General features: G+C 42.3%; 1 protein-coding gene across 1 annotated transcript in view; it reads left to right on the top strand.

Annotated features, from left to right (window-relative positions):
• Znf713 (zinc finger protein 713) overlaps positions 1-11,552 on the top strand; it is a 28,653-nt gene that overhangs the window by 10,988 nt on the left and 6,113 nt on the right. The window contains exons 4-7 of the mRNA XM_008839170.3: positions 2,169-2,275; positions 5,907-5,963; positions 8,333-8,459; positions 9,017-9,109. Coding sequence (XP_008837392.3) covers positions 2,169-2,275; positions 5,907-5,963; positions 8,333-8,459; positions 9,017-9,109 — 384 coding nt within the window. The remainder of the gene's footprint in view (positions 1-2,168; positions 2,276-5,906; positions 5,964-8,332; positions 8,460-9,016; positions 9,110-11,552) is intronic.

Raw genomic sequence — 11,552 nt, 5'->3', positions numbered from 1 at the left:
CCCCCCCCCCCCCCCCCCCCCATTTTCCTTGATTTCTAGGTTTGAGATAGGACTTCACTGAATTGCCCAGCCTGGCCTTGAATTTGCTATCTTCCGGCCTCAGCCACCCTGACTGCTGGGATTACAAGCCTGCACCGCTGCCTGGTTCTGATGTATTTGGTGTTTTGGGGTCTCAGTGCAACCCTCCTGCTGCTCCATGCTAACTCTGCAGACAAAACATTCATATCGCCAACAGGTGCCGTGCTGCTTTTCTGTGTCAGGTCAGATGAACGTTAACAATACATTTGAAGCCAACTTAGGCTACCTGTGACACTGTTCCAAAAAACAAAAATAACAATAAATACATAACAGCAGTACAATAGATCTAGAGAACTGATACGCTTATACTTTTTTTTCCGAAATGCATCATTTTGTATGTTTGATATAACATATAAACCATAATAAACTAGCGGTAGGATCAACGCTCAAAATGGAATCATTGATAATATACATGAGGAACTGAACCATTTACTAGACCAGGTTAAAGGTGCAGTTGCTGATGCATTGACACATTGTGTTATAATTTACTAAAGTGTCTTTCTATTATATATAGAGTGCATTTCTCTGTCACTGTAGCCAGCCTAGGCCTCATAAGATCTTCTCTCAATTTTTTCTTTAATAAAAAGCTAACACTAGAACCTTTTCAGTTATTCATTTAGCAAATATTTACTGGGTACCTACTATGTGCCAGGCATTAGGCATTGAAAATAGAACAGTAAATAAACAGACCAGGTTCCTGACTTCATTAATATTAACATCACACACCAGAAGATGTTAAGATGGGATACTAGACAGTTACAGTGAGAAAAAAGTGCTTCCTGAACAAGGAAAGTGTAAATGAGGCATCTCACTAGGTGTGCGATGTAAAAAATCTTTTCACACTTGACATGAACAAAGACATAAATACTTAGGCTGGTGAGATGCCTCAGCAGGTAAAGTGGAGCCCACACAAGCATGATGAACTAAGTTTAATCTCTGGAACCAATGCAAGGATGGAAGGAGAGAACCAGCTCCCTGTGTTCCATGGCACATGATCTCACACACACACACACACACACACACACACACACACACACACACACACACATCATACACACACAATATTAAAAATTTTAAAGTAAAAAGCCATAAAAATTTATTCAAAATAAATATATTTGGAAAACATTACTATCATCTATCTATATCTCCATCTATAGATCAGCATGTCCCCAATCCCATGTGGGTTTTGCTGGATTTTACAGTGTACATCACCATACAAAATCTCTTAAGAGTTGCAACAAAGAAACTTATTTAACTTTGTTGACGTCAGCACTTTCTGAGATTTGTTTTTTAATTATGTGATGAAGGATGCACACATTAATGTAGGTACCCTTGGAGACCAGAAGAGGATGTCAGATCCTCTAGAGCTGGAGTTACAAGTGGTTGTAAGCAGCCCAACATGTGTACTGGGAACCAAACTTGGGTCCTCTACAAGAGCAGCAAGCACTCTTAACTGTTGAGCCATCTCTCTAGCTCCAACATTTTTGTTTTGTTTTTGAGACAGAATCTTACTATATACCTCTGACTGGCCTGGAACTTGCCATGTACCCAAGTCTGGCCTCAACTTGGAGTGGTCTTCCTGCCTCAGCCTCCAAATGCTGATGTTATGGGTGTGCACCACCATACCTGGCTGAAGCCCAATTGTTTCCAGATTTCTTTTTGTGGTCCCTTTTGTAAAACACAGCAAAGTACTATTTAGCACACTTTGGGTTAGCTGAATAACCTCGAGTCCTTTTCAGTTCATATGCATTAAGAAAAGACCCTGTTCTATCTGGCTTGATTAATGAAGTTTTAATTATTGTCAGATTGGCTTTGGAGTAATTGATTTTGGAACTTAAGGATATTTTTATTAATTTTTCTCTGGCTCTTCTGACAGTAGGACCTTTTTCAGAACTTATGTGTGGTAAAATAAAAGCCTAGTTCCCAAAATTGTTTTTATTGTATTTATTTATTCTTTTTTTGGGGGGGTATGTGTCATAGCCCATGTGTGGAAGTCAAAGGTCAATTTACAGAAGTAAGTTCAGCAGGCTTGGCAGCAGGTACCTTTACCTGCTGAACTCACCCAACACTTTTTTTCCCCTTTGAGACAGGGTCTCACTATGCAGTCCTGGATGGCCAGAAATTCACTTTGCAGACCAGTCTGGCTCCAGACTCACAGAGATCTTCCTGCTTCTGCATCCTGAATGCTGGATTAAAGGTATGCACCAATATGCCTGACTTCTAAAGTGCTTTTAAATTAATCCAGAATTGTTAGATTAGTGTCATGTCTTGGCCAGGGAATGGCTTCCTTATCTATTCCATTGAAATTCTATTGAAATTCTAATTCTATTGAAATTGCTATTTTCTCCCATTTAAAAAAATTATTATTTTTATTTTATGTGTATGGTGTGTATTGCCTGCATGTAGGTAAGTGCACCTGTGTTGTGCAATGCCCGCAGAGGTCAGAAGAGGCTGTTGGATCTCCTGGAACTAGAGTTATGGACAGTTGTTAGCTGCCATGTAGGTGCTGGGATTCAAACCTGAGTCTTCTGCAAGGACAACCAATGTTCCCTAACCGCTGAGCCATCTCTCCAGCCCTATTTTCTCCCTCCTCCTGCCTTCTCTTTTTCCTTCTCCATTTTTTGACACAGAGTTTTATGTATCCCAGGCTGGGCTCAAACTCACTATATAGGCAAGGATGATCTTGATCTCTTGATCCTCCTGCCTCCACCTCCTGAGTGTTATTACAGACATGCACTACCAACCCCAGTTTCTAAGGTGCTGGGGGTGGAACCCCCAAGGCTTCATGAATATTAGGCAATCACTCTACCAACTGAGTTATAACCCCAGCCCTAGTTTTTCCCCTTTTTAAGAAAAAAAAAAAAAGTCTACTTTTTCTGGTCTTTCAATTAAATAGAGAAAGACTACTGTGTTTTCTATTCTGGGAAAAGGGAGAGAAAAGGCTGAGACTAAATTTCTTGCAGTTAATAACATCTATAGGCCTCTGGTTTTTGTAATGTGTGAATCATACTTTCTAAAGCACAGTGGCTCATGCCTGTCACCTCAGCACTGAGGAGGCTGAGGCAGTAGGATGGTCAAGTTTAAGGCCAGCCTGGGCTACAGAGGAGACCCTGTCTCAAAAAATAAAAGAAAGATGGGGGCTGGAGAGATGGCTCAGCAGTTAAGAGCCATCTTGCAGAGGACCTGGGTTCTTGCTGCTCTTGCAGAGGACCTGGGTTCAATTTCCAGCACCCACATGGCGGCTGACAACCTTCCTCAACTCCAGTTCCAGGGGATCTGATGCCCTCCTCTGACCTTCTTGGCAATCACATGACAAGGGTGCACCTACCTACATACAGACAATACCCTCATACACATAAAATAAAAATAATAAATGAAAAAAATTAAAATGAAAGAAGATGTACAATTTTATTATTTTAAAGAATGTTGCCAGGCATCGTGGTACATGCCTTTAATCCCAGCACTCAGGAGGCAGAGGCAGGCTGATCTCTGCAAGTTCAAGCCCAGCCTGGTCCACATAGTGAGTTCCAGGACAGCTGGGGCTACAGGGAGGGAGACCCTGTCTCAAAAGACCGAAAAAAAAAAAAAAAGGAATGTCACAGCTTGCTGTGCTCTGTTTGAATGAATGGTTTGCTCCTCTCTTTACAGACTCCATAGGTCTCTAGTGACCAAGATCTCTGAATTTCTTCTGCTCACTCTGGTGCCTGTCATTACAGGTGATCAACCTGAAATTGTGTCTTACCAGATCTCTGCCAAAACACAATTTTGAATAATCATAGCAAAGTTTCTGCATAAATGAGTGATGTCTTTAAGTGTGCAGGGGGGTAATGACATCTTCAAAAGTCTGTACATCTCAATTCTGAATAAGGCAAGACTCTAAACATTCCTGGGAAGCAGAAACTGTTGCTGGGGGTGTCCATTGACTCCTGAGGTGCTCAGCACTTCAGAGTGTCTGATTTAATAATGCTCTGGAAAGCAGCTTTCAAGAACTGACAAGGTTCTGAAGCTTCTGTTACTGATGGAGATGCAGTGCTAGAAACAAAGCTTTGGTAACATTATAGCATAGGACCTTCGAGGAAGTACAAAAATCCTGGTGGGGGATTGAGTACTCAAAAGAGAAGATGGACATTCTGAAAAACGAGAAGAGGGCGACCTCCTTTGTATAAAGGACTACCTGAGAGGGGAAGAGAAGAAAAATCACTGGAGTCTAAGAGTGAACTTATCCTCTGTGGAGATTAAGAGTAAGTAGCTTGGACTGTAGCTCAGTGATAGTGTTTGTATAGCATGTGCAAGGCCTTGTATTTGATCTTCAGCACTGCCAAAAAGAGGAGGAAGAGGAAGAGGAGCAAGAAATGTACTCTGTTTCTTTGCAGTTGAGGCTTCTCACACCTGTAAACCCAGCACTTGGAAGACTGAGAAAAGGATTTGTTAGTTTGAGGCCAACTTGGCCCATGTTGTGAGACCCTGACTCAAAAAACAAAACTAAACAACAAAAAGTCCTGTGCATCACCTCAACTCAGAAATTTAAGTCTTTACTTAACTTGGAGACTTTATAGCTTAAAACACTGTTGCCCAAGCTGGGTGTGGTGGCACATATCTTTAATCCCAGCACTCTGAGGCAGAAGCAGGCAGATCTCTGTGAGTTCAAAGCCAGCCTGGTCTACATAGCGAGTTCAAGACCAGCTGGGGCTACTGGGAGACCCTGTCTCAAAAAGACCAAAAAAAACCCCATAAAACACTGTTGCTCAGGCCTAGCACAGACCAACAGACCAATTAAATCCAAGCCAGGAGCTTAGCCTTGGCATTCTTTCTAATTTCCCCAAGTATATAGCCAGGACTAAAGACCATTACACTTTCCCTATGATAGAACATATACATTTCTACTACAGAGGAAAATCCTACATCTAATTCCCCAATGAAATGGAAAGGCAAGCATGAACTGGGTGAGGTAAAATTCCATCACTGGAGGAGGGGGACAGCAAGAAGATCAGGAGGTCAGAGCCATCCTTGGCTACTAGTGAGTTTGAGCCTACCCTGAGCTACATGGAACCCTGTCTGAAAAAGACAAAAACACTAGGCTGGAGAGATTTCTCAGTAGTTAGAGCACTGGCTGCTCTTCCAGAGGACCAGAGTTCAGTTCCCAGCACCCATTTTCAGATAACAACCATCTATAACTCCATTTACAGATGCTTTCTTTTTTAAATTTATTTTTATTTTATGGGAATGAGTGTTTGGCATGCATATAATGTAAGTGCACCACAAGCATGCAATGCCCATGGAGGTCAGAAGAGGGCATTGGATCCCTTCAAACTGGAGTTATGGATGGTTGTTAGCTGCTCTATGGGTGCTGGGAACTGAACCCAGGTCCTCTGCAAGAGCAGCCAGTGCTTTTAACCACTGAGCCATCTCTCAGCCCCTGATGCCCTTTTTTGACCTCTGAAGACACCAGACACCAGCACACACATGATACACATTCATGCAGGCAAAACACTCATACACATAAAATGAAAAAGCCTTTTAAAAAGACAAAAACAAAGCCGGACATGGTGTTGCCCGCCTTTAATTCCAGCACTTGGGAGGCAGAGGCAGGCATATCTTTATGAGTTCGAGGCCAGCCAGCTCTACATAGTAAGTTCTAGGACAGCTGGGGCTACAGGGAGACCCTTTCTCAAAAAGACAAAAAAAAGACAAAAACAAAGTAAAAGAAAGACAAAGATGTCACACTTATGCTCTCTAAGATTTAAATGAGCCGTAATGCCATGTATGAAGAACAAGCTTCTTTTCTCCTTTTCCTGGGTATGCCCTCTCAGAATGCTTTACTTTGCCAGGAGGAGAACATGGAGGAGAAAGAAATGAATGATGGATCACAGGTTGGAGGGTGCCAGGTAAATTCAGTTTCCTCTCCTTTAAATTGCTATTACAGTTCTCAGAATGTAGGTACTTTTTTTTAATAAGACAAGGTCTCACTGTGTAGCTCTGGCTGGCTTGGAACGCGCTATGTAGACAGGCTGCCCTCAAACTCAAAGTTATCTGCCTGTTTCCACCTCCCCAGTGCTGGGATTAAAGATGTGTACCACCATGCCTGGCCTCGATTTTATTTTTCACTTTTCAGGTACTAAGTCCCCCAAACCAGAGCCCAGGAGGTTCTTCTGGCAGATGATATAATCTCTACATAATGTTTCTCATTTGCCTTGTACACCCCTTTATAGCTCTCCTCCCAGACTCATTTTCACAGATTCATGTCTGTGCTAGATGCTGTAAAGCAGAAAAATAAATTAAGAGATTTTTATTTTTAATAACCCTTCACTTAAACAGGTCGCCAAAATATAAATGCTTGCTGTTCTCTCTGTAAACATAATAACTGAAACCCATGTCACTATGATTGTTTGGAAATAATGAGATTTTATTTGTTTGTTTGTGTGTAGTTTGTGTGTGCAGGTGTATGTGTATATGGAGGTTAGAGGTCAAGTTTGAGTATTTTCCTCTATTGCTTTCCACTTTATTTTTAATTTATTAATTAAAATTTAAAATTTTATGTTTATAAATGTTTTGCAGGCATGCATGTAAGTACACCACATGCTTGCAATGCCCACAGAGAGCAGAAGAGAGTGTTAGATCCTCTGGAATTTGAGTTAAGAATGGTTGTTAGCTGCCATGTGGATGCTGGGAGCCAAATCTGGATCCTCTGCAAGAGCAGCCAGTGCTTTTAACTACTGAGCCATGTCTCCAGCACCTCCACTTTATTTTTTGAGACACACTCTCTCACTGAACCCAGAACTTGCTGTTTCAGTTGAACTGACTGGCCAGCAAACCCCTGGGATCCATCTGCTTCTGTGTGCCCCTCCTCTTACCAAGAGCTAGAGTTACAGACATGTTACTACCATGCCTCACTCTTATGTGGATGCTAGGATCTGAACTCAGGTCCTTGTCCCTTGTGCTAAGTGATTTCCCCACTGAGCCATCTCCCCAGTCCACTAATGGGATTATTAAATATTCCCAAGGACACCTTCTCCCACAAGTAAATGTGTATCATCTTATAGGGCTGGGGAAGGGTGCTTGCTTGGTATATACAAGGCCCTGAGTTTGATCCCCAGTACTGGGGAAAAAAAATCTATTACATAATGGCTGGTGAGATAGCTCAGTCAAAAAAGTGCTTGCTTTACAAGCATGAGAACATGAGTTTGAGCCCCAGAATCCGTGTGAAAATGCCAGGCATTGGACTGAGGAGAGGACTCAATGTGTAAAATGCTTACTGTATACTGAGAACCTGGGTTCAGATCCTCAGAAGCCACAAAAAGCCAGCTGCAGTGGTACACACCAGAGCATTTATGGCAAGATGGAAGGCTGAGACAGAAAAATTCCTGGAAGCTTGCTGGCCTGCTAGCCTGGCATACACAGAAGCAGACAACAAGAGAGACTCTGTGAGGACAGACACATGTTTTTCTCTGACCTCCATACATGTACCACAGCATGTACATCCCCATACACATGCATATACATGTTCGTGTGCATGTACACACACAAAGCTTTTTTTTTTTTTAAGTCAGGTTTGGTGGCTGACACTAATCACACTGCTGGGGAGGTGGAGACAAGAAGATTCTAGGGACTCACTGGCCAAATCCAGTCTACTTTGGAATTCTAAGCCAGTGAGAGACCTTGTCTGAAAAAGCAAATGTGATGGTGCCTGAGGAACAACACCCAAGGTTGTCCTCTGACTTTCACATATACCTATACCCATACGTGCACCTACACATATGAACATATACACACATATATACTTACATGCACACACAAAATATTCTATTGTATAGGGCTAGGAGTATAATTTAATGGTACAACCCTTGTCTAGATTGTATGAGCTCCTCAGTTCAAGCCCTAGCATCACATACATATATACATATAAGCCAGTCATGGTGGTACATGCCTTTAACCTCAGCACTCAGGAGGAAGAGGCAGGTAGATCTCTGTGAAATCAAGGCTAGTCTGGTCTGCATAGTGAGTTCCAGGCCAGCTGGAGCTACAGAGAGTCTACGTCTCAAAAAAAAGAAAAAAAAAATGTAGCCCTTTCAAAACCGTTTGAACCTGTTGTTATGATTCTATAATTTAATTCAGCGTTGTATCAGTTGATGAGATATGAGTGCTCCAAGGCATTGTTCCTATGAAAACTAGTCAGATGCTTTGGAACAGCCCTTCATTTAAAAAAAAATATCTGTCAAATTGGGTATGAGCAAGGAGGGGTGTGTTTGATGTTCAGGAATTGCTGACATTCAAGGACGTGGCTGTGGACTTCACCAGAGAGGAGTGGGCACAGCTGACCCCTGCTCAGAAGAATCTCTACCAAAACGTGATGCTGGAGAACTACAGGAATCTGGTAGCACTAGGTAAGCTGGTGTTCTTGTGAGATGAGAGACCATTCAAATCAATTTATTTCCTAAAGTAGCAAAAGGTACCAAAACTTTTGTGAATGTAGTTTAGGCTATACAGAATGCTGACCAGTTTTGGAGACAGACATTTGATTTTCTTTTTCCTTGAGTGAAAGGCTTTGCCTGTGTTGAGTTTGATTTTCTTGTTTTCTTTTTCTTTTCTGAGATAAAGTCTCACTATATAGTCCAGGCTGGCCTCAAACTCAAGGTAATCCTCTTGCCTTCGCCTCCTGAGTGCTGGGACGATAGGTATGAGTCAACATGCCTGATCTGGATATGGTTCTGTTTTGTTTGTTTTTGGTCTTTTTGAGACAGGGTCTCCCTGTAGCCACAGGTGGCCTGGAACTCGCTACTTAGACCAGATTGGCCTTGATCCCACAAAGATCCACCTGCCTCTGCCCCCCCCCCGCCAAGTGCTGGGATTAAAGCATGTGCCACCACATCTGACTGGAAATGGTTCTGAAAAAGGCTTTTCTTCCCTGTAAACTGAAGACATACATTTTTTCCATTACTAGGGTATCAACTTTATAAGCCAGAGGTAATCACGCATTTGGAACAGGAAGAGCAGTGGATGCTAGAAAGCAGCAGCCAACTGGACGCTCCTCCAGGTGAGAAGCAATCGTGTGTGTTTTGTGTGGATACTGGGGATTGACAATACCAAGGCCTTTGAGAGCATTCAGCTTTCCAGTCACACTTTTTCTTATTTAAAATGGAAATAGCTGCCTTATATTTTCCTATTGAATAGAAAATATACATGTATTTGAAGAAAAAGTTATTCTGAAAATGTTAGTTTGAACTTCTATACACTTACAGATTGTCCGCTAGGTGTTTTTTCTGTGTTTCATTCCAAAATCTTTTTTAAAAAATTTTTTCCATATCTAAATTTCTCTACTTTGAGCTGGAGAGATGGCTCAGCAGTTAAGAGCACTGGCTGCTCTTGTAGAGGACCCAGGTTTGATTCCCAGCACCCATATGGTGGCTAACAACTATCCTAACTCCAGTTTCTGGGAATCCGATGCCCTCTTCTGACCTCTGCAGGCATTGCATGACACAGGTGCACTTACATACATTCAGGCAATACACTCATATACATAAAAAAATTTTTTTTAATTCTCTATTTTAGCCAGGTATAGTGGTGCACACCTTTAATCCCAGCACTGGAGAGGCAAAGACAGGAAGATCTCTGTGAGTTCAAGGCCAGCCTGGTCGAGTTTCAGGCCAGCCAGAGCTACACAGTAAGGCCCTGTCTCAAATAAAAACCTCTGTTTTACCTACGTTTCATTTTTATTTTTCCTTTTCTTGTCTTACTCTTTAAACTTACTGTCCATAGCCTAAAGCCTCATTTCCAATTCCCTTGCTCACCTTTGAGATTTGATTCCTATCCTTCCTGTACTGCTAAAATTGTTTCCTTGGAGATTACTAGTAACGTCTTTCCCTCAAACCCAGTGGCTAAAAAGTCAGTCGTGGTCTTGTTGACTGGATTGTGTTGACTTTGCCATCTTGATGTCTCCTTCCATCCTGGTGTCTAGTGTGTACCACTCTCGTCTCTGAATCCCTACCTCCCTCCTTCATATCCTCTCTTCCTCTTTATTTTCTAAAGGCATGTATTCCTCTGGACTTGGTGTGTGGCCCTGTAGTACCTTACTTTTAAGTAGCCCTTGCATCTTCCATGTCTATATTTCTAGTCCCAGTAGTTTGCCTACATTCTCCTTACAAATTTTACTATATATATGAAGGAGTTTATTTGAGCTTCAGTTCCAGGGGAATTACAGTCAGTCATGGTAGGGAGGCATGGTGGCTGGAGGTGGCTGGAGGTGGCTGGAGCAGGAGAAGTAGAAGCTAAGCTCTCACATCATCACACAGGCACAGGAAGCAAGAAAGCAGCTGGAAATATGGCAAGGCTTAAGAATTCTCTAAGCCCACCCCCAGTGACGTGCTTCCTCCAGGATAGGTACACCTTCTAGAACCTCCCAAAACAGTGCCATCATCTGGGGACAAAATGTCCAAATACTTGGAGCCTATGGGGGACATTTTCATTCAAACCACCACATTACACCCCCTGGCCTCCATAGGTTCATGACCAAATAAAATGCAAAATGCATTTAGTCCAACTTTAAAAGTCCCCATAGTCGTTATCATTCTCACTGCTATTCAGAAGTCCACAGTCCAAAGTGTATTCTGAGACTCAGGTAAATATCTTAACTGTAAGCCTCTATAAAATCAAAAGACAAATTACATACTTCCAACATACAGTGGAACTGAATACACATTACCATTCCAAAAAGGAGGTATGGAGGCATTGTAAGGAAATACAGGACCAAAACAAGATAAAAAGCCAGCAGGACAAACACCAAATCCAGTAGCTCCATGTCTGACTTCTGTGACTTTATTTCCAAAGGGCTTAGACAGCTCAGCCTTTCTACCTTTGCTGCGTGCAACACACCTCTCTCTCGTGCTGGTACCACTCCCTGTATGCAGGTCTTCTTGGCAGATGCCTCACCGCTCTGGCATCACGAATGTCTTTTTGGGGTCTCCACTGCCAACCATGCTTCACCTTCACAGCTTCTCAAAATGGCTTTTCGGGGCTGCTTGGCCTGTCAGGACCTGCTTTATACAGGGAGCCCCCTAAATGAATGCCACCTGGCCCTGGCAGGTCTATGAAACCACAGAAGAACCAATAAGACCCTCACTGTTGTGTCTTTCATCCCTCAAAATAGCACAAGGTGAAGGACACCTCCAAATTCAGCTGCCAGCTAGAGATGGACCTTTGTGGAATTCATCCACATTATCAGCAGCTTCCTTCATTCTTTTTGGTGTTCTAAGAGTACATACCTCCTTATGCTTTTTCTTTTTATAAATTAAAAGCTGGACTGGGTGTGGTCCTGCCCTGAGAGAACACTTTTCATTGTCCAAGTGCAAATCTGGAGGACTGTCCTTGATGATTTAGTCTCCTTGTGAAATAGAGCCTCTCCTGCATATGACTTGCCTCCAACATTAAGCTTGCTAGTGTTATTTTTCAATCAAAACCTTACATTCTGCATTTCTTTCTGT

This window comes from Nannospalax galili, unplaced genomic scaffold (genome assembly GCF_000622305.1).
Source record: "Nannospalax galili isolate Female #2095 unplaced genomic scaffold, S.galili_v1.0 scaffold899, whole genome shotgun sequence".
NCBI classification, from domain to species: domain Eukaryota; kingdom Metazoa; phylum Chordata; class Mammalia; order Rodentia; family Spalacidae; genus Nannospalax; species Nannospalax galili.
This window is presented reverse-complemented; position numbering and strand designations above follow the sequence as displayed.